Source organism: Embiotoca jacksoni, unplaced genomic scaffold (genome assembly GCF_022577435.1).
Source record: "Embiotoca jacksoni isolate LCO1_2020_lvr unplaced genomic scaffold, fEmbJac1.0.p SCAF_9, whole genome shotgun sequence".
Taxonomy (NCBI): Eukaryota; Metazoa; Chordata; class Actinopteri; family Embiotocidae; genus Embiotoca; species Embiotoca jacksoni.
In genome coordinates this window covers 5,486,345-5,510,334 of record NW_027185447.1, presented here as the reverse complement: position 1 = coordinate 5,510,334, position 23,990 = coordinate 5,486,345, and the positions used below count along the sequence as shown (strand labels likewise).

Genomic DNA, 23,990 nt, shown 5'->3' with positions numbered 1-23,990 from the left:
TGCCATGTTGTCTTATTGTACAAGGATATATTTTAGCACCAATTTTGCCAAGTAAGTCCCACAAAATGTTTTCATTTTGACCCTATGTCCTTGCCATTTCTCTTCGTCATCATCAATCTCCATTGTCTACCTTCCCTCTCACCTCTTCTCGTGGGTTCTGTGGATGTTTTTGGAAGGTCCAGGTGACTCTGGCCTGAAGGGACTTGGGTATACACTCCAAGAAAGTGCTACTTCCCTCAACTCCATACAGCTTCCTCTCTGCAACACGGTGCTTATGGTGATCTGCAGGGGGCAGCAGAGACATGAGTATTGTGAGTCAGCTTTTATCACAGGACAGTGCTCTCTAATAACAATACAGGACAAGGCAAGAATGGTAGCAGCAGAAAAAGGTGGGACAGGACAGAACAATGCAGAAAGGTCAGGAGAGGAAACAGGTAGAAAGAGTCAGACAAGGCAAGATGGGGAAGAAAAAGATTGGAAAGGGAAGAATGGACAAGACATAACAAGAAAAGACAAGATAATGCACTATCATCCTAATTTTTGTCCCATTTTAGGACACTAAGGCTTATGTTTCACAGATTTATAAAACCTAAATTATAAATATATAGAGTGGGTCTTTTTCAGTCTTATGAGCAAATTACTTCATGCATTGGCATCGCAAGAAAACTATTAACCACATTATTTGTCAGCACAATAGAGTCTTAGTCATCGCTGAATGACAACAACTTCTGTTTGGCAGCTCATTCACAATGATTCCGTGTGAACATTTGGCACTATTTGAGGGGCTTGATTCAGATATTCCGTCGCATGTTTGTTGTTACATTTCAAACACGCACATGTATTGTCCTGGCAAACGTTAGTCATGTAAGTTGTTAATATTGTGACATAATTATATGTACCCTAAATCTTAAACTTACCCATAAATGTGAGTGAAGGCACTGGAAGCACCAGTACTACACAGATTAGTGGGGGAACAATGATGTGCACACTGTCCAACAGACCCCTGATCAGCGCTTTGGGGTAATGCCAATCTCATCAGAGACAATTACTTTGACCTTCATTAGTTTTACACAACCCGGCCCGCATGCCACATGATGTAATCGTATTACCCAGGAGCTCCTTCAGTTTGAGCGATTAGCCTGATTCAGTTATGTGGCAGAAAGACAGATAGCAGCAGAATGCTGGTATTGTGGTCTGGGAGGACAGAGGTCACTAGAGGTGAAGGGGGGCGGAGGGTATTTTGGATTTCTTGGCATCGGGACAGTGAGGTGTCAGATGCCAAGAGTCTTTGTGAGTCAGAGCAGGATCAGACTGAGGCTTTGTTCTTATTACTTGAGCATACATCAGCAGCAGTCAGACTACAAAACCAATTACAGCTACTGGAGCTTGCGTGGTTTATTTTTAACGACAGACTAACAATAGTTTCCTGAGACATCTATACACTACAAAAAATATTTCTAATCTGTGTTGTTGCTGGAGTAATGGTGGAGTAATTTTACCTCCAGAGCAGAGGGTGTTGGGATCTCCATTCCTCACATCCTGGCGACGGAAACGCCTGTAAAGAGTTTTGCAATTTTTAGAATAAGATCAGGAATTTTGAAAGAGAATGATCATGTGGTGTGTGTGCCATCGTGTTTGTGTCGCAGACCTCTTTGTGTTGGGCAGGTAGCGAGTACATGATGTTCCGTCCCAGGCGCAGTACGGGTCTCTAGCCAGGCAGCACTCAGCGCAGGCCTTCCCGTACACACTGCAGCGGTGAAGGGGAACCTGGGCGATGCCTGTGTCGGAGCCGACATACAGCTGTTGCTGTGAAGTCGAGGGAAACATTTTAAAAGGGCGGTTTTACGAGTTAAAAACAGCTTGAATATTTATGAGCCATTTTAATCCAAACATCCAGCTTTGTCGCTGTGAGTTTTTGCTATTGATAGGTGCTGGGTGATGTTGCATATACAATACAACCAGCCTCCAACAATATAGATCTATATTGCTTAGTTATCGTGATATGTTTCTGTGCAGATGTACATGAAGATTAAGTATTCTGCGATCACAATTGTAAAAATGTATTGTTGTAATGAAATTCGTGTGATATCTTTATGCTGCAAAGATCAGTATTCTCTCAAAAAGAGAACCACAATGTTTAATGTTTTCATTAAGGATTTTAAGTGTAATGCAAACATACCCGTTTTGAGGAGATCTGCATGTTGTTGATAGATGAGGCATCCTGAAGAGCAGAGGAGATACAGCAAATGAATTCACATCCTACATACAGATGTGCGCTGAAATTATTGTTACCCTTCTACTTAACTTAATTATCTTCTACGGGGCCAGCTTTATTTTCGAGTTTTCCTTCTTTTTCCACCCTTCAAACTGTCCTCCTTTTAATTTTCCTCTTTAGGCTGCGTCCAAGGAGTTCGCCTATTAACCATGAACCTTAACATTTGTGATTAAGTTAGAAACTGTGGGGCCTGGAACATCGGACTGTTGGGAGATGATCTTGCAACCTTTACCTTGCCTCATTTTCTTCCTTCAACAACTCTCTTTTTTTTTTCTGACTCTCTCTCATGTGCAGTGTTGTGCACTCCATGATACCAAGTATCACCATGAGTACTTTTTTTTCCATTTAAATAAGTTGGCTGACTGATTACAGGGTTGGTGACTCCTGTGACACCAATTGAAGACAAATATCAAGAAAATCCACTTGTCAGCATTTATACAGGGTATTATTCACATTGTCCAAGGCATTTTAGAAGATGTTTGTAGAATAAGCAAACGTTTTACTTTTTAAACCCCTCTGATTATTCAATAGCAAAACAAAGGCATGCATGATGGAAGGTGAGGTGAGGTATAAGGAAACCAAGGCTTCTTTTAGCCATGTTGCAATCAATACATTTCCATCAAAATAAACATGTAATTTCATGCATTCTGACAGATATACAGTTGAGTGCAAGACGGCTTTTACCTACATGAAATTATCATTTCCATACAGTAGTGTTCTTACTTTGAAGACCTCCAGCTCTTCCAGTAAAAGTTCCTCCATGTTGTTCCAGCTCTCCTTGGGGACATTGATCACCTTTAGTACTGTCCCTTTGTCTGAAATAACATATACAGCCTTTAATATGTAATTTCATTATTTTCATGTTTAAATGTAAAGTTAAAAAAAATTACAACGGGTCATTCACCTGTGCCAATAAACATGACGTCATACTGTCCGTCGGCAGCACTGACTCTGTCCACAGCGAGCTGTGTGAAGCTGTAGTCCACATTAGTTCTGACAAAGACGGGCCGTCGGCTCATCGGGTACACGGGGTTATACATCAGAGGGTGGTGACGCGCAAACTGGATCACGTCATCTGGGAAACCTTTGGTGGACTCGAAGCTGCCGAATGTCTTGCTGGGACACTAACAAAGGGCAGTACAGTAAAGTTTAATTCATATTCCCGAGATGCAATTTATAGAGAGACACAAAAATAAACTTTGAACATGATAATCTTACATTTAGATACAATTTTAAGTCTCATTTGTTACTATTTCAAGATGTATATTTTTAGTTCTAATGTCGTACTTAATTTACTGAACTTCAGTGGTGATGCAGGTAACTTTGAAACACATTTTGTCTCGGGAATGTTTGAACATACATGTGTCATTCCCTTTACTTTACTTTTTAAAAGTATTTAGCTGTGTACAGACTTCTCCTGTAAAGGTTTTGTTGATGCTCTGCAGAAGAGGACTGACTGAGTGCATGATCTCCTGAGAGACTCTTTGCCATGTTCGGACTCAATTATTCCATAATGACTTAAGTTTGTTTTATCTTTGTGCATTTAAACTGGAATATAATATCTGACCCCTCAGTATTTTAACTGGCTTGAAATACACAAAGGTCATTAGAGTGTGATGGGTTTCACGGATTTAAGAGTGATTTATTCCGGGTCAAAGTCCAACCTCTCGCTCTCTAATTAAAATTCCAGTCCTAGATTTTACTTTAGCATAAAAAAGTATCATATGTTTTATTAAATTTCCCCACTGTGGGATTAATAAAGTCTAATCTAATCCTTTTTTTTATTTTTATTTGCAGCCTTTTGATACAGTAGGTGCAGTTCATTAAGTTCGATCCGGTTCATGCGTTTATTTTACAACCCAGTGAGGTGATGATAGCGTGAGGGAGGGTTCACTGTAGGCCAAATACAATTACTATTCTGCAGTCATGCAATGGGGATTGTTTTACTGTGGCAGTAACAGCTGAAGCTCTGCATAACAAATCCTGCTGACGCTACACTTGTGTACTTAGCAGAATGTAAGAGCCCTCACGAGCACATATTGATTGGGAGGATTGTGGAGAGGTTTTGGAGGAAAATGAGGTCTAATACTGAGTACTGCTATGAAGTGCCTGTATGACCAACATCAAGGATATTACATGAGATTCATGTATTTATTTGATACAACCTGTATTGCTACAGTTAAGTGCTGAAACTATAAATATTTTAAACAACGTGACTAAAATGATGTGAATACAATAATTGTATAGCAAGACCACATTGTCACAAAGTACTCCTGTACAAGTGATCTTGACATACAGTAAGTAATGGCTTCACATTCAGGACTTGGGAGTGTCTGTGCTTTTACTTTAAGAATCTGTAAAAGTACTCTTTCAGTACTTGTCAGACTCTATTATTATAAGTATTATTATTCTTATAATTATTAGTACTTACTGAGGCACTAATGTTTCCAGTATGCAGTGATTTATTGTTATGGGTGGGTTAGGGTGGAGCTACTTTTGTAACTTTCTTATATTGGTATTATATTGAGTATTTTCATTTTGAAGCAATATATTCTATAAGATGATAATAACATGTTGTGTTCAAAATCAGAATTTACAATGCAGCTAGTAGCTGTGCGTCTTACATGAATGTAGTGTACTCTTCTAAACTTACTCGAGTAATAAGTACTAAGGCAAACCCCATTTAAAAGTACTTCAAAATTTTAGTACTTGTCTAAACTGACTTGATTATATTTTAGTGTTAGAAAATCCTGACACTACTCTACTACTATGTTGATGGGCCTTTATGGTTATTGACATACCATTCCTGGACGGGGGTAGGGGACTTTTCCCTGGAAGGGGACCCACTGGTAGTTGGGGCCCTCTTTGTGAGCAAAGGGCCCCAGGAAGGCCCTCCGGATGTCATTCATGGAGTAGAGACACACAGCTGAGCCTTTAAATACACTGCTGCTGGGGGACAGGGGGGGCTGGGTTAGATATAACACACACACACACACACACACACACACACACACACACACACACACACAATATGAATAGACTCTGACCTGGAAGTAGAGAAGACCGTGTAGACCAGAGGGTTTTTTCTGTCCCTCGTCTGCAGCAGGAACACATCGCCTGAGGATGGACACGTACGTACATACACATACATACACACACACACACACACACACACACACACACACACACACACACACACACACACACACACACACACACACACACACACACACACACACACACACACACACAGGTCAGGTGGCTGTAGTCCAGAGGTCAAAGGTTGAGAGAAAGATAAACAAAGCCCTATGGCCATGTCTAACTACTTTAAAGAGACGTTTTACTGATTACTGAGGGTCATGGCATGGAACAAAATCCTCTGCAGGTTCACGCAGTGGCCGGTAAAATTTAATTCAACAAAATTTAGTCCCATTAAGATATTTAGTTCCATTTGTTAGCCTGAGGCCTGCCTCAAACGAGATGCACTTCTGAGTTTTGACCCAAGTTTTAAAAAAGTTCCACTGCTCTAGCTGGTATTAAACTGTTAGAGAGCAGCATGTATTTTAGTAGAATAATTGGCTCATATTAACATATTTTAACAGAGGGGTTTGTTCTGTCTATTCGGCCTCAGGTACTGTCAGAAAACTCATGGTCAGGATAAGAGACTCATTGTTTATATGAGGGAATGTGTTGGACAGATGTAGCCCAAGGTGGAGAAATTGAACCAATGATTTTCCCATTAGTTTACCTTTCACTGGTTCATGAGATAAGCATGAAAACTTATCATATTACAGCCTGCAGATATGCTCGGAGATTTATTAGAACTCCTGCAGCTGCTGTGCAAATCGCATGACTGCAGGTTTAGGAGATGTTACATAATAAGAGACTCTTCATTCTTGTCATAATTCATGAATGATACCTCAAAGAACTGTGTTATTCCTAAAACAACAAGTTATTTTATTACTGGACGAGGGGAACAAGGCAAAGCAGCAGTTTATCATTTGAAATAACAACAGTTATTGGTTACTGTTTTTTCAGGTGTAGTTTCATTAGTCCCATAAATTGATTAAATGTGCTGTCTTTGGCGGACTTTATGTCCAGTTGACTCATGTTAAAGACAATAACTCTATCAAAGAGTTCCAAAATGTGCAGCATTGGGCTTAAATCATACATACTGTAAACGTTTGAGCAGTTTTATCTTTTAGTTTAAACATTCACGGGTAAAAACACTCCAGCAAACTGGCTCTAGACATTTGTGGAACAGTCTGTGCTTTTACAGTGGAGCGATGTCTTCTTTATCATAACATATTTCTTCTGCCCACAATCAATTTTTTGTGAATTTTGCCTCACTTCTGGATCCCATCTAATGAAAAGCCATTATTGCTTTTTGTCATGTGAGGACTCACCAGAGACAAGCCTGCAACTCCCTTTGAACCCACAGCAAAAACACTGGCTTCAGATCAGGTCAGAATCTATTACCAATTAATCTCTCACTCATGCTTTCTTCCAAGTCTGCAGGAATGTGGGACTAACTGGTAATCTACAATCGAGGTCAGAAATCCTGTTTAATTTATTATGCTTCCCTCATCTTTTTTCTCCATTTGCACCCACAGAATGTATTTCTGGGTAAAAGTCCAAATGTAAGGTTGGAAAATCAGCCCAGTTTTTTTTTTTTCAGTCATAGTACTAAATCATACTGCAGAATATTTTGGATTGACAGTGTTGGAAAGGAGGACCAGAAATAAGAAAGTTAGACCAATTATACCGCTGATAGGAAAGTTCAGCAACAACTGATAGGCTGATAGGAGCAGTGGGATGAGGTTGAGGTCAAAAGTGAACATCCTTCATGATTAAAAGGACACGTGAAAAGTTGTACTTGCGTTTTCTGTAGGACCTACACTTCAAACATCATACAGCATTCAGCATTCTGCTGACTGTGCAAAGTGAACTTACGCAGCTCATCAAAGTATGTGTCACTGCCATCGGCTCCTGGCACCGAGCAGATCAGACGGGTCTTGAGGAATGTTGTCCACTTGTTCACCAGACTTCGCTGACCACCCATGTCATTCTGATTCAAGACAAAAAAGTAATTTAACAGAATATTACTTTTAAAGACAGTGAGAAGAGTGTCCACCATTTTTTTGTTTTCCACCATGAAACCAGATCAAAAATTTCATCATAATATGAACCTAATTTGTTACCAAACTGTCAAATAACAAAGCCAAGTGGACATGGTGAACACTGTTTTATTTGCAGCCTAATTTATTTATATTACTGGAGTTGAATTAATTAGATAAACCATGTTTTACCCTGCACAGTTGTCCGATGCGGGAATAGGTGGACTTCCCCAACCCCTGAGCCTCAACTGCCGTCTCACGGAAGAAGAAAAATATCTTGTCGTCATCAGGGTTCTCGCTTTCAGGGACCCAAAAGGAACCAACAAACTTTGGTTCTGGTTGACAGAATCAGTGAAGAAAAGTGTCAGTCAGAGGATTTTTTTTTTCTCTAAATAGGATCTTCTTAAAAAGTTGAAGCCTAATCTGACACATAAATATAAAATTGCAGTCTCACCATTGAGCCAGCGTGAGTCGTGCTGTTCAGTGCGGATGGAGGGCCGTTTCCCCAGGCTTCTGAAGATGGTGAAGTCTCTTCCCATTAAATCTGTGGCCACGCCTGCATATAGCTCATCACCTAGGAGATAAAATGTATAATGACTCACTGATTGTTTATGTGACCTTTCCTAATGAACTCTGCATCAGTTAGGGCATGATATCAACACAACAACAATATATTTTTGATGATATACTTCTAAGGCAGTATCAGCCACACCGAGTGATGATAATATTTCTCACAAAAGCCAAGTGATAACCTAAAAGGATAATCAATGTGCGTGGGTTCAGTTACCGACGAGAACAGATGCAGCATTATGGCGAGGATCGTACGGACTCTTCCCTTTGCCGTCCTCCACCTGAGAGGGGTCAATTCTGAACACATGGTCCTGATGGAGAGACAGCACAGGAAGAAATGGGTTTGAGATACAATCACATTTTATCACATTTTCTTTTGCCAGAAACATTCAGTAATTTAGGGAGTGAAATTTGAGGTTTGAGATTTTTGGCATCATTAAGGACTCAAAAACAATTTGCAGCCAGGAACTTGAGCTGAGCTCGACGCGTTTCTCCTTGCCATAATTTCCCTTCACATTTACCTTCAGTGCAGCTTTGCTTGAATCACTTTTGCTATACTAAGGTTTCGAAGAATGAGTAGCTGCTGGATATCAGATGTCAACATTCTCTTTATACACATAAAGCCTTGTATTTTGAGCTTCTTTCTTGCAGTTATGTTCTTTCTTATAATGAATAGAGGCTCACACTTTCAGGTACTGCAACTCAGTTTGTGTGTGTCTGAGGTTAAAGAACATTTTGCCTGAGCAAATGAGAACATCCAGTTACTAGTGATTTAAATATTCTCTTTGTATTTGCAACCGTGCAAAATATTTTGTGTTTGAGATACTAAAAGCGCCTCTCTTCGAATGGATATCATTATTTTTACTCTTATGGTTGCTCTAAAGTGTGTGTTCGTGTTGGTTGTGTATATAGTCCTCACCTCCATCCGGTGTCCCACCTCTACAAAGGCACAGGTAGGGTGGAAGGCCCCAGTTCCACAGGCGTATAGGTGGGTGCGGTTATAATGGTGCACAATCTTCACGTAGTTCACACAGTCAGACTGAAAGACACACGCACACAGATATAGTGTCATTTAACTATGATTGACATGAATTAATTCTTTTGTCTCCTTATATATGATGTAAATCCTACTTCAGAGCATTTACACACTGTAGGAATACAATTATTTCAAGGAAATACATTTTTTATTTTAACTTTCTAGGTCAAAACATTGCCTCATTTGATGGTGGTGCCAAAAGATGCCGCATATTCAGAATTCACTGTAGATTGTCAGCTGTCCCACACTAAACTGGGACTTTGTGTCCTTTGGTTTAGTGATGTACATTCCTCACATAGCTCCTCTGTCCTCTTTCAAGCCCACAGCTCCACCTCCAGTACACTGTTGTGGCAGCCTTTATGTCCTGGCTGAACACACACACACCTGCCATTTGTGTTTATAGGAATGTGTGTGTGTGGTGAACAGTAAAATAGTCATATGAGCAACCATGCGCACACCAACCATTTTTCATACAAGGATTTCTGTCATGACATGTTGATGTCAACCAAGCATAAAGAAATTAAGCAAAAAGAAAAAGTAAATGTTTTTAATTATCTTACTATATACAGTATGTGCAAAACAGTTCATACCAAACCATTTGAGTTCCTCCTCCTCCTCCCCCTCCCATCCCCCTTCATATACAGTTTCCAGTATCCATGACTCTTCTCTGTTCCCTCCCCGTCTTATAACAATGAAAATTTCTTCATCAATGTTCACATTTTTTCAAAACAAAAAAAAAAAAACTAAAAGTGAACTATCCGTCAGACAAATATCAACGATTATCAGACCTCCGTTTGCTACCGGTCTAATAATGGGAATCCATCACATTTTGCGTTATCCATGCGTGTTGTGGAAAGAAATAAAGTAGATTTTTTTTTTTAAATTTTGATTTTAAGTTTATAGACTCTTTGACAACATCCTATAAATTGGTGCTCTTAATCACATTGTCTTTGGCCTGCCTGCATGTTATTGATCCACAGACACATCTGTCCATCTACGAGTCAGGTTACAGTAAGATGGATCTCAAGAGACTGCTGGAAAAAGATTCTCAGTATACTAAGAGACGGGATGGCTCATCATCCTTCTCATCTTAACACCAGGCTTTAAGCAGACTGTCCCATTAAGTGACAAAAATATGGATGCTTTGATTAGCGATTGTTTGCATTATTATCAGTGGTCTTTCACTGCAGGCTTTGTTATAAACGAGGAGCTAATGAGACTGATTGTCTATGTTTTGATTTCAAACTTTTACATTTCCTAAAAATATCATCTAATCAGTGCAGTCCACTCATCTGACCAACTACCCCTCCCTTTCTCTCGTGTCTATTTCACCAAACAGGCCAGTGTAACATCTGTCTCTCTATCAAGTTACAAATATTGTGGAGCCCCTGAAAGTCACTGGAGTTTTGTAAAGACATGAATCTGACCGTCAACCGCAGAGTCGGATAATGAACAACTGTGTCTGGATCACGTGGATAGATCAAAGCCTAATAATTCTTGCAATTTAATTCGTTCATGCTTTTATTTATGACTGACATTTGTGCCTAAGTGATCATACACAGCATATTATCTGGATTTAGTCTTGATCTTTTCCAAGATAAAACTTTTGTGCGTTCTACCATCTAGTTCTTCTGTTTTTGTCTGATGTTTTTAATTTACATATTTTATATTTCTCTGATGTTTTAGAGGATAGATCATTGATGTCATCATTGGTACATTTCTGTGATTTTTATGCTTAAAGCTTGGCTGCAAACCAAATTTTCATCATGGTAACGTTTTCATGAATGAACGTCAGTGCTATACAGTATTTCTCATTTTCTTTTCTCTTCTGTAATCAAATGAGTCTTTCTCTATCTGTCTGTTCTGTCTTCCTCACTTTGAGCAAAATTTGTGATTCATTACATCTCACATACACATGTGTGTTTTTTCAGGACTTACAAGTCTTAAACTATCTGCTGCTTACATCTTATTGCCTGTTATCATGTGACACCTTCGGACGTCTGGTGGCCATGTTTCAACAGGTCAGAGCTGTTTTGGTGGCAAAAGGGCGACCTACTCAATATTAGGGAAGGTGGTTTTCATGGTGTGGCTGATTGGTGGTATAACCTTCACTGGTTTGGAACAAGGGGCTGCCTTTCAACTCTTAAAACCCACCAGGGGATTAGAGATGGAGTAGTTGTTGTGTGAACACAAACGTTTCTGTGTTTCTGTGTGTGCATGAACATGTGAAGGTGTTCAAGCAATTGATTGGCCAGCTAAACTGTTGACAAACACAAGAAACTAGTTGGAGGCAAATAATCTCCAATTTTACCTGTCACTTTACAATAGTTCTACTGTGAATGAACATACGGGGCACTCATAAGATACACAACCAACTTCACTCCTCCAAGCATGCATAAGACTTAATTGTAACACAACTGTGCCCAGTTTTAATCAGCATTCTCGCTCAGTGTGTGCCTGAAGCAAGACCTCCTCCTCAATCTCACTTCCGTTGTATTTTAAGGCCGTGTGTGTGTGTATGTGTGTGTGTGTGCGTGCGTGCACATGTGTGTGTCAGGGGGCAGAGAAAGGTGAGGGAGTCAGCAGAGCAGCAGTTTAACAAAGTAAATTGTTTGATGTGACAAAAGAGAGAGCAGGAGGGAACGGAAAAGATGGTTGAAAGACCTTGAAAAGATCCGAAAGGAAGGAGGAGAACAAGGAAGGTGAAATATGCAGGCAATCACATTTCCTGTGTGTGTGTGTGTGTGTGTGTGTGTGTGTGTGTGTGTGTGTGTGTGTGTGTGTGTGTGTGTGTGTGTGTGTGTGTGTGTTAGTGTGAGGTGGGTCATTGAAAGGTTCACTGGTCAACCTTTGACCCACCACTGACTCATTAGTTGAAACAGTGAGCAAAGCGCTGGATGTGACCTCCATGCAGCCTGAGCTGGACCAGGTCCTACCGTCATGTAGTATAAAGCTGTATTGTTCTGTTATGGACGTCTTTTTCTCCTTTTTCTCTTTGTTCTTTCAATTCTGGAGATGATTAACCTAATCTAGCTATTTGTTATTTCAGCCAATATGTGACCGGTCCTTTTGCCGTTTCTCTCCATCTGTCTCTGTCTCACATAAACTAAGTTTAAAACTTTATGGGAAGTATCATGCATTTTCGAATTAAAGCTAAGTGCAAATGAAACATACTTTTTGCTTTATATAGCAGTGGTTTCTCATCATCCCTTACAGCAAAAAGGTGACGACATTTGTTTCACCATAATTCTGCCAAGTATTTCCCGGTTGCATAATTAGTCATTATAATCTTTATAAAAGTTTAAATTGGCCTCACCCGTTTCCTTCTTTTTTTGGCACCCATCTAAAACACATATTATTGCATAATCATAATAGTTTTGATAGAAACAACTAGAGTTTATATATTTTTTGTCTTCGAATAAAGAATCTCTATATTCCCAGAAACTTTAATAAAGTTAATGGCTGAAAAGGGTTTGGCTGGACTGGAATGATAGTGCAACGTAGATATCCATTACATACACAACACAGCACAGTGTAATAGCTGAGGAATGCCTTTGATCGCTTCTTGCTGAACAGGACAATGCACAAGCATTGACATTTGTCTGACACATTCTTCCCAGAACTAACTGGTTTCTGGACTCTTCTACAAACTATAAAGATGGTAGATTTCCTTTTGTCTTTTGTTTTAGTATATACTCATTAGTGATCGACACAAAAATTGGAAAGGTAAATGATTTTGCTTCCTGGTTTTCAGAAGCACCTTTCTTCATATTTAGCTCCATATTTGGTGGTCACTAAACTGCATCACTCTGTAGTCAAGGTTTGGGTCATAAAGACTGTTGTTCACTTCAAGTCCTAATACCTTCATAACCCAATATTGGTCGTTTGTCATTCCCTTCCTAAAATACACATAATTCTTTAACCACGTGGTCGGATCTGCATGAAATTCATAGCCATTCATGCTGCCTGGTGGAAAAAGTCAAAGACCTTTCCCTTATTATCAAGCCCCACTATCAGGTCAATTTCCTATTAGCCCAGTACTTTGATGTATTGGTTTATGACCAGATAGCGACAAACCTGATTCGTCAGTCTCAGCTGTACTCTTTAGTTTTTCGTCCTAATTAGCAAATTGTGGCGTGCTAATGCTAAACTAAGATGGTTAAAATGGCAAACGCCATACCTGCTAAACATAAGCATGTTAGCTAGTGATTAATGCGGATGTGGTGAGGACAGTTTCAGATTGTTAGAATTATTTTTTTGTGTCCCAAGTTAAAAGAAAATTTCTTAGTCAGCCAGTGAATTTAGATTTTAGTTTTTTTTAAGGCATTGTGTAATATACACAGCTCTGCTTTCCAGATATAATATTTAAAAATGTATTAAAGGCATTAACCTATAAATAATTTTGTGATTCATCCATCACTCAGTAATTGTAAATGCAGAAGTGTGTTGTATTACACCAGAATTGGTTTTGAAGGATGTGCTTTGATTCAAAGGAAATATAGAAAATAATTGATCTTAATAATTCTACTTGATGATTTGTTAATGGGCCTTGGAAGACAGAGAAAGTGACAGTGCTGAAATCACAGCATAAACGCACGATCCATCACTTCTGTGGCTTTAAATATGGCTCCGGTCTTACAGTGACGCCTCAGAGTGCTGAGTCAGACTGAGTGTCTAGGTGAACTGTCAACTGTTTACGGCAGCTGTCTGACTCTATTTATGTGCATGTGTCTGTGTTTGTCTTAGTGTGTCTGCGTGCATGTTCGGTGGCTTTTCTGTAGTATATGAGTGTGTGCAAATGATGAGGTGTTTGTTAACTTTTTCAAACCATCACCTGCTTTATGTGTATTTGTTGAGCCTCTGTGATATTGTGTACTGTGATGGATAGCTCGTTTCTTCGGTAGCTGGCATTGCAAATTATAAAATAAATACACCAATGGGTGGAAATGCGCTACAATGGGGGCATCTGGGTAATCTAGACGCTTCTAGATTGAATCCATGCGTTATGTTTTTCAAATGCACCATCCTAGTGGTAAGATATAGTTCTGTTGAAGAGCATCAACATCATGCCAGATAGATAGCATTTTCCCCATTACTTTGTGTGTGTGTGTGTGTGTGTGTGTGTGTGTGTGTGTGTGTGTGTGTGTGCGTGCGTGCGTGCGTGCGTGTGTGTGTGTGTGCGTGCGCGTGCGCGCACGGTTTGTTTCGTGCACTTGAAGAGCAGACATAACTATTTGTGGTAATTGTTAAGTACTGGTGTCAAAAGAGAGAGCAACCAGTGGAGGTTAATGAGGGTGAGAAGAGGGAAACTGTTCAGGATCTGCTCTTTGATTAAAAATCAAAGTTGAGGAATGAACAAGTACACAAAGACAATGGCAGGACTGAGGGTGTCGTAAACATGAGAAATCCCCGGTTCCCAGGGAACAAACAATATGAGAGAATATAGAGAGCATGGGAAGAAAAGAGGACTATGAGGGGAAAAGAGAGCAGGATAGAGGAGATGCAGTGGGGGAGAGAGCTTTCGTCCTCGTCCTATAGAGAAACATGCTTCTCTGTAATTAGGGTCAACGGTGTGAGGTCAGCTCAGTTCTCAGTGTGTGGGTGAGTTTTTACCCAGAAAAGAAGTCAGAGGAAATAAGAAGAGAGGGAGTGCTTAAACAAAGGATAAAAATAACATTTGAAAGACCAGTAAAGCAGGAATAACGACTGACCAGGGAAAAAGTCCTTTCAGTGCAACATTTGTGTCCAAAATTCCCCCAAACTTTCCTTTTACTTTCTTATCTACTTCCTTCTCCAGCTCTCCCTCCCTTCTTCCCCTGGTGCAGTTTTACTAATTCGCTCCACCACTCAGTGTCTCCACTGTTACTCTCTCTTTAACACACACGCACACACACACACACACACACACACACACACACACACACACACACACACACACACACACACACACACACACACACACACACACACAGAAACCTGAGCGCACACACCCTCACAGACAGTCTCCTGGTCAGGTGAAATTGGAGCCTGGATTTTTGTATGAATGGAGTTCGTTGTCTGTATGCTACAGCTGTGTAATCACACTGATGACGGGTTGTTTTACACACACATGCACACACAGATTGGATACTTATACAGACATAGATAAATGTACGCTCAATGTCAAACACGAGTATAAATACAGTATACAAATTTGTGGCATGTCTGCACATGCTAATGTGTCTTTGCAGTTTGACACTAATATACACCAATGTAAAGCACATACACACACACACACACACACACACACACACACACACACATACAGATATGTAGAGTTAAATGTGTGGGATATAACCCTGGGTGGTCTATAGGCTCTTGGTGGCCTCTACATGTCGGTCAGTGGAGGCCAGACTCCATCCACACAGAGAACATCACATTTAGACACATAATCATCACATACAGTATTTATTCAGCATGTTCTTGGGAACTGACTGTACTATTGTAGATCAAAAGAGAAAAACGTATTTTAAACCTTTTTTTTTGTCAGCCAAAGAAAAGGCCGAGAGACCTAAGAGGGCGGCTTGTGTTTGGACAAACTGTCCTGTGAGCGTTGCTGTAGGTCACAAGTTTAATCATGTAGAAGTGATCAATTCAGAATCAAATCAAATATTGAGATGTCCCAACATTCCCACTGTTTTGTTCTCTTTATGTTGTTAGTTTGTAGCTCATGGCTGTTGCTGCTTTTCATGGCCAGTTCACTCTTTTTTACACTCAGTCAGGCCTTCCCTGTTGATAAAGTAAATAACATGCACTGCAACCTAATGTAACCTCACATGTTTACATGCAACAGGTCAGTAATCTGATTTATCCTACCACCGACCCTTTTTTCAAACCTTAATTACGGGTATTCAGTGTACAAAATGTATTCGTGATACAACATGCCCCTATGGTCAACTCTTAAGCTGTGAAACTCACTTAATGGAGTTCAGACTTCTATAAGCTACTTGGGGCTAATTTTGTTTGAGGCGGAAAACAAGTCCTCCAACCCAAACAACCATATAGATCGTTTGTTTCTACCCTCAAATACGATCCACGGGGGAGTTTTGTAAATTAGCGGCCCTGGTTAGGTTCAGGCACAAAAAACACTTGGTGAGAGAAATATCATGTTTTGACTTAAAACAATCACTTTAACGATGTTGTGTATTAAAGGTATTACTTCCTATAAGTTATGGAGCCTTCATTGTTAAAGCAACAGAAAGGCAGTTTAAAAAAAAAAAAGTGAAATGAATAGGAACCAAATCTGCTGAACCATTCATTCAGCTCACCTCCTAATCACTAGAAAAACTCACAATTATAGACATCATCTGAACTGCGTCATTTCTATTGGATATCAGATTGTGGTTATTTAGATGTTGCTTAACTTTATAACGTAACTGTGTCGTAATAAGCTGCTTGCTCGAGCAGCTGGAAGCTCTGCTATACCTCTGCTGTTGCTGTTTTTTCATGCAGCTACATACTGTACGCTCTTGTAAAAACGCAAGTCAAAAGCTTGTGATGTGGATTTATGGCCTTTAATTGAGATTTCTCCAGCAGCAGTCATGTGCTAACTGGGGTTCTCTAGCTCCTTTAACCCAGTGAGAATTTCCCCTTTACATGACATTTAGAGAAAAATTACATTATTGCATAAAGATTAAAGCAATCTGGTCCCAATGTTGCATGAAAACGCACAGACTGTAAGCTGCTGGGAAGACTGACTTTGTGATTGCATCAGACTGTGTATAGCAGATCTCAGTCACTTAGGCTTTAAAACAAACAGATTTTAAGGAAGTGATCTCACTACATTGCAGGTCCAAAAGAGAGAGTGCTGCACCTATTATTACATGTTATCTGTTTAAATGTGGTGTCTGTCTTGTGATGACTCCCATGACTCCAGTGGATTAAAAGGTAGCATTGTGTTGGGCTGGGTAGGAGTGGACAGTTACCTCCTCCACGAGGTGCGCCGTGGCCCTCTTATGTCACAATTAGTAATGTCTGAAGGCCGATGAGGACAGGATGTTACCGTATAGTGCATACAACTCAATTTACAGTCTGTTCAGCTTAGAAGTTGTGGAGAAATATTTTCACTTAATAGTGTTTTTTTCTTTTACATATTTCTATTAAACACAATATTCTATGTTGAGTATTGATGTTTTTTGTCACAGAGCACTGTTCAAGATGATTTGTTTGAGAATGAATGAAGATGTTCAGGTTTCATACAGTTATATATTTTTAGAAAGAAGACTGAGTGGAGTGAAGAGACTTACAGTGATATCCTTGCCAGCCCAGTTACACTCCTCCCTCCAGTCAACTGGGGCGGGCCAGTAGATCTGAAACAATGCAGGCAAAGGTCAGTTCATCCCGTCACTTTAGATTTCATTTATTATCTGAATTAGTAATTTAGTTAAAATTTACCCATATAAATTTCCAAAAAACAGCATTAACCTTTTAAAACCCCAAAGAGAAATAATATATAAATCATGTGCCCTTGAGCAAGGCACTGCACTTCGCTTCAGACTGCTGGATTTTACTTCCCTTCCATTCAACTTTTCTGTACTTTTGTTTCACTCCCTTCATTCCTTTCTCTCTTTCCTTTCTCTTCAATCCTTTCCCATCTGCTTCTTTCACCTCCATCATCCCTTCATCCTACCACCACCTGACCACATTTGAAAAACAGCCTCAACTCGGGTGAATCTTGCACTCCTAGGTCATAAATCAAACTCGCCCACATACCCAAAACCAAAACAAGTTCCAGATCTAACGCACTAAATGTGTAATTTACTCCAAACAGCTGTGGACATGTTTCTACTGGGCTGTATTTTGTTTGTATAGCTGTAGTTTTTTTTTTTTTATTTCTCTCTCACTGTGTATATTTGTGTAAATTGTGTATTCTGGCGTGTATATTCAAGCTTCTTCAACTTAAGATAAAAAATAAACGGTGACCCTTATACACTCTCCAGACAAAGTATACCTTTTAGATATTGAGCATAAACTTTAATGCATTAAGGTTTTCTTTTCATCTTTGTCCAACTCTTTGATTTTCTACCTTTCTCTATTAATCCCACATTTCTCTTTCCTCCCCTGAGGTCATACATGAGTAGTCTCATATGTGCAGGGATGTGATTTTGAAAGGGGCATGTTTGGAACATGTGTCCACACTTATGACTAGTTATTTTCCTGTCATTCTTTTAGATCCACATGAATACAACCATACAACCATTTTTGCTCTGACTTTGATAACAACAGTGATAAATGATTCTTAGAAGTCAAACAATATGGCACAGGTTTTAGATAAGACACACTTCCTGACTTCCGGAAGACTCAGTCTACATTGTACTTACAATATCAAACATTTTGAATATAGATATATATTGTTCAAAATGAGGGCACAGTTCAGGTGTATTTGGTGATCGATCAACACCACGTTTTGCTGTGGAAAATGCAGTAAATATGATAGTTGTTTGTTCTAATAGACATTGTTTTTGAAAAAAAGAACACAGAATACCTGATAATTTCAAACACATAGCACCCTCGTTTAATGGACTGGAGTGCACTAAGTATAAAACCTCAGCAGGAATAGATTAGGGCCTGAATATAGTCCCCAATGGAGGCATACATTGACAGCAGTGAGCACCATGGACGTGTTGTAGTTCTTTGCACTACTCTGTGGAGTCCACTTTGAGGATATGTTCCATACATGTGCAGTCGATCAGCGTCTACAACAAGACATATTCCCAAACTTAAGCCAGTTTCCCTCCATGAATTGTTGCAAATTGTATTGTTTTTATACAGTTAAAGATGAATTGTAGAGATGCAGGTAGCGACGGACCTCGGTGTCCATTTTGGTTTTCCAGCACATGCACAGTTGCTGCCATTATTTGTGGACAATTCCACACCTGCGAACTGGCGTATTTAATGATCGACAAACCTCCCCCCCTTCACATATTTTAAAGCTGTCAAGTTTGATTGGTGGTGTTTCTGACCAACCTTGTGCTCTTGTTTGGCAATGTTGTCCAATGAGAGTGATAGCAGAAAGTTCTTGGCCCCCACAAAGAGTCTACCCCTCTCTTCATCCAACAGCAGGGCGCTGAAGCAGCAGGAACGCTCCAGCTCGAACCGCCGCACTCCATGAAACTGCTGCAAATCTGCAAATATGAAGTTGTTGAGAGTAGTACGTCTTAGTCTCACTCATATACTTGATAACATCCGATAAGTTTCCACTTGCTAATGTGTGTCTGTGGTGATTGTATTGTTACAGTAGTCCTTTGTAGCTTAGGTTTGAGGTGTGTACGACTGTGTGTGTGTGTGTGTGTGTGTGTGTGTGTGTGTGTGTGTGTGTGTGTGTGTGTGTGTGTGTGTGTGTGTGTGTGCGCGCGTGTGCGTGCCTTTATGTACACATTAAACTGTTTCTGTATGGATAATCGGAGAAGTAGTCCAGGCTGAGATACGCCTGCACAAGTCCAGCCACAGTTGATACAAGAGAGAAGTCTCTGTATCTCTGTATCATGTTGGTACAAATAAGCAGAAGATGCAGCTGTCTTGCTGCATGCAACGTGCTAACTCTCAAGTAGAACACAAATTGATCTGTTGACAGTTCTGCTTTATTTATGGCTATGTCCTTATGCTTTAGTGAGTAAGTCTTGAATAAATTATTAAGTAAGAGTAAACAAAGACCTCAGAAAGAATTTGTTTTCAAAGCATTTACGCCCAAAACAGCCTCAGGTCATCAGAGTCTTCAGATCCAAATAGTTGGTTGGCCACGTGGCTGCAACAAGTCATGTCGTTGATAAAGAAGATTATCACGTAATTTTCGTGTATTTAAATAACGTTTCTGAGCTGTGTCCTGAGGCCAGTGACTTGTGAACTGGCAGGACAAAATCCTCTGAAAGTAATGACACTATATTGGTTTAATGGAAAAAGTGAGTGTCTTTGCTGTTTCCAAACTGGCAAGAACAAATTCAGGGGGAACAGAGCCCAGGAAAATTCAGCTTGTATTTGTAAATTTAAGCTATAATAGTTACCTCAAGCCAATGGAAAAAAAAAATTGCTCTTGGCCCTAGAAACTGAAGAAATAAAGGGACGGCATCCTCCCCTGCTGGCTCAGTTTAAACCAGGAGCTTAAGAAAGCAAGACCAAAGCCCTCCTCACTTACACTTTAAAATGCCTTTATTAGTCTGCCATTGTTCTAATGTGAATTTATAACTTTAATTAAAACTCCGACGCCACCCAATAACCGCCTGCATGACATCAGGGACTTTATTATTCAGTGTTGCCATGCTGTGGTGACGGTAATCTCAGTCCTTGAGAAGAAGCACATTAAGTTGAAAATGACATGTGCTTAAGGTCAAGTACAGTTGATCTCTAAAAGGTTCCAGGTGTCTTTGGTTTAGTTCAGTCCACTGTAATCTCCTTCTTCAGTACAGTATGTGTAGTTTACATATTGTTTGTCACGATCATATTTTTCTAACAGCCCTGAACTCCAATAAGGATTCATTAAGTAATGGATACTTTAAAGGTCCCATGTTTGTATCATGGTATCTGTGTTGACGCCTGTGGTCCTCCTTGCGTTTCCTGTTCCCTTTCCTATTTTATTCCGGTAGGTTTCACGTCTTGTTGTTTCACTTCCGGCCCTTCTGTCTTTCCTGGTTGTTTGATTGTTTTCCCCACCCTAATTGGTTTCATCTGTCCCACATTGTCCTCTTCTCCTTTGTCTAGTTCCCCTCCCTTTTTTGCTACTTGCCCACCACACAGTGGACGATATAGTGGACAATCGGAACACAACATTAATGTCAGTTTGGCTCTTCGTCCACGTTCTGCTCCCCGTCTCTGTACTTGTATTTTTGTGGGCCGATCTGCAGCCATGTAAGATCTTACGCTTCACCTTTACATTAGCTTGTTCAGGTTTTTTGTTTTGTTTTGATTCTGCTTAGTTTGGAACAAGTTTGTCTTTCTGTCACCAGTCGCTATATCAGAGCTCATAATTTGTTCATAAAACCTTTTTATTTACTTTGAACCTGTTTTACGTCTGAATCCTCTCCCTTGTGTGCAAGGTTAGAGTTTCACATAGAAAATGTAGCATGCTGTAAAACTCCCAGATATATCACACATGCAATCTGAAATGTGACGGCATGATATAGTGCTAGGGTTCAGGACCTACAGTCATACATTACTCTTTACTGGTAAGGTAGCTGAAAACAGTTCCTGTGTGATTTAAAGTGCCACATCAAATAGCCATTTTAATGACCACCTACGTTCACATCCCACTTCGTACTCAGTTTATTACAGACGAAACTGTTTCATTAGGAGCAGATAGCTGCTGCTCTCTTTGTACTTCTTACATCTTAGAAAGGATTTCAGTAGGGAAAAAGGTTTCTGTTTGTCCTTCACATGTCAAATGAAACTAAAATATTCTCGTGTCTCCCCATCATCTATGCTACATGTTACCTTCAGTTGAAATTAAAGGGAGCACATATCTCAGCAGGGCAGACGGCCTTCAGTGAGCCTCCCGTCCTTGGGGAGTTAGTTCGGGCTGTAATTGCCAGCTTTCAGTGATGGAACACATCCCTGGTTTATGTGGTTGTGTTGGGCAGTGAGCTGCCTTCTTCTAACATACACTGCTCGAGATGAAACACAAAACCATGTGTTTCAGCTGTGTGTGTGTGTCTGTGTGTGTGTGTGTGTGTGTGTGTGTGTGTGTGTGTGTGTGTGTGTGTGTGTGTGTGTGTGTGTGTGTGTGTGTGTGTGTGTGGGAGAGAGAGAGAGAGAGCAACTGCTGCGAATCACAGCAACCACAAAATTGCAGCTGGCTACTGTTCAGGAGTGTTTACTTTGAAAAGGATATGGCTGAATATTACATGAAACGGAGAAAGTGTGCCTGTGTGTGTGTGTGTGTGTGTGTGTGTGTGTGTGTGTGTGTGTGTGTGTGTGTGTGTGTGTGTGTGTGTGTGTGTGTGCGTGCGCATATTTGTGTGCATTTTCAGCTATTATGGGCAATGGCGGAGACAAAGCCTCACACATGGCCAATCTTCCTTCTTAGGCAAAAGTCGCGGCAACTTTTGTCCTCAAACTTTTGTTCTTACCTTTGTATGAAAGCTTCATACGTGGTGAGGATGAGGAAGAGGAGGAAGAGGACGAAGATGAGGAAGATGAGGAAGAGGTGCGGGTCACGGTGCTGGAGGAGGCATGGGCTGCGGCCAAGCCCAGCAGGAACAGAGAGCTGCAGGTGACCATCATGGCCACCATCATCATCATCATTGTCATCATTTTGGCACGCTTAAAACAAACTCCTTTCTTTCAAAAGCAGAGTCAGTGAAGTGAGTTTTAATACCTAGTTTTGGTGTCACTGTGTATTTTATTTATATAGTTCTGCTCTGCTTCTGATTCAGAGTCAAACCAAATCTTTTCTTGTTAGAAGCGGTCCACCTGCCTTTTAAGGACTTTGTGAAGGATCTTTTAAAAGAGCTGTGGCTTCTAGTTCATGTCTCTTCCAGTCTTCCTTTTAAGGTCTTAATAATCAGTTTAATCTTTAAAACGGCTTCCTTGTGGAGAGTTCTCCACTGCTCCTCTGGCGAAGGAAGTTCACCTCTCACATTCGAGACGGGACAAAAACGTCACACATGGGCACAGACACCTAAAAATAGAGAGAGAAAGGGAGAGGATTTAGAAATGTGCACTGCTAGCATAAGTGTGCTTGTGGCAGGGATGCCCCCATCCACACATGCACGCACACACACACGCGCGCACACACACACACACACACACACACACACACACACACACACACACACACACACACACACACACTGGCGTCTGAGGTATATTTAGTCAGAGTCAGATTGATGCCCCTGCCAGGCTGTGTTAATGCCAACCTCCATTATGGCAACAACACTATAATCTCTTCACATTACAGCAAGACTCGGGGACAGTGTCCAAAACAAACACAGACACACACTGACCATGATGATGAAGACTGTGTGTGTGAGATAGAGATACGCTCTGCCCACTGCCAAGCCGAGCACAATCACTCCATGTCTGTGGCACTGCCAACTCTGAGCACCTCCTCCCATCCTCCGTTTCTCCTGCTTGCTCACACTCGGCTTCGCTTCCTCCTCACCGGCAGACGGTGTCACCAAATTAAATCTCGTGGTTGCTAGGGACTAATGAGCAGACAGTGATGGGGAAGGATGGAAGGATGGATGAGTGCAGCAGCGCCTAAAGGAATGGGACTATACAGAGTAAAAGACTGTTGGCTTTTGTAAAGTAATTTTGGTGTCTAATTTGGTGAATTATGCAGTAATAGATGAATGACATGACAAGTTATTCATGATGGTTTTTTTTTATAATGTTGCTTACTTATAGCTTTAACAGTATAATCTGAGCTTTTCGGTTTCTGAGTGTTGCTGAATTCGACTTGACACATTGGTTATTGTTTCAGAAAAATAACTTGATGCTCAGGTTGCGAGCAGACCACAACTCTACCACCACCAGAGCAGGAATGAGGTCACTGCTTTGTAAGCCTTCATGTATATGAGTGTTGTGTTGTAAAAAGTGTGCATAGGACACACACACACCTCTCTTTGAGTACTTTGGACTCTGCGGTCAGCCAGAACAATAAACCCTTTCAGTAGAAACAGTCTCCTTTATTATATTGCACCTCACAGTTGGCACTCAGGAACAGGCAAGCAGACAGTCAGCTTTTCCCCCCTTTTCATTTTCAATCTTTACGCTTTCTCCTGACAATCACCTCTATGCCTTCATCTGTTACCCTCTGTAAAAACCCCTCTGGTGACTTGGCAGTGAATGCCGCTGCTTAATAATACTCAGCTCTATGCTGCAGACTTGATCTTTCTGTCAATGACTGAGACAAAATCAGACACTGAATAACAGTAAGTTGCTTTGTAGGACGCTATATAACTTAAGCAAGCTTCAGATCCTTCAGGCGGCTCATGTGGACAAATTTTAAACAGTAATGTTA

At 40.4% G+C, this 23,990-nt stretch overlaps 1 protein-coding gene across 3 annotated transcripts in view; it reads right to left on the bottom strand.

Annotated features, from left to right (window-relative positions):
• Positions 1-23,990, bottom strand: part of sema3b (sema domain, immunoglobulin domain (Ig), short basic domain, secreted, (semaphorin) 3B) — a 76,853-nt gene that overhangs the window by 3,828 nt on the left and 49,035 nt on the right. For all 3 annotated transcript variants that reach the window (XM_069140938.1, XM_069140939.1, XM_069140940.1), the window contains 16 exons: positions 22,096-22,646; positions 19,004-19,161; positions 17,284-17,346; positions 8,882-9,001; positions 8,180-8,273; positions 7,847-7,966; positions 7,585-7,727; positions 7,229-7,343; positions 5,323-5,392; positions 5,077-5,221; positions 3,180-3,399; positions 2,999-3,090; positions 2,180-2,221; positions 1,649-1,806; positions 1,500-1,555; positions 143-282 (listed from right to left, as the gene is read on the bottom strand). In XM_069140938.1, the coding sequence (XP_068997039.1) occupies positions 143-282; positions 1,500-1,555; positions 1,649-1,806; positions 2,180-2,221; positions 2,999-3,090; positions 3,180-3,399; positions 5,077-5,221; positions 5,323-5,392; positions 7,229-7,343; positions 7,585-7,727; positions 7,847-7,966; positions 8,180-8,273; positions 8,882-9,001; positions 17,284-17,346; positions 19,004-19,161; positions 22,096-22,279 (1,920 nt within the window). In that variant the 5' untranslated portion in view covers positions 22,280-22,646. The remainder of the gene's footprint in view (positions 1-142; positions 283-1,499; positions 1,556-1,648; positions 1,807-2,179; positions 2,222-2,998; positions 3,091-3,179; positions 3,400-5,076; positions 5,222-5,322; positions 5,393-7,228; positions 7,344-7,584; positions 7,728-7,846; positions 7,967-8,179; positions 8,274-8,881; positions 9,002-17,283; positions 17,347-19,003; positions 19,162-22,095; positions 22,647-23,990) is intronic.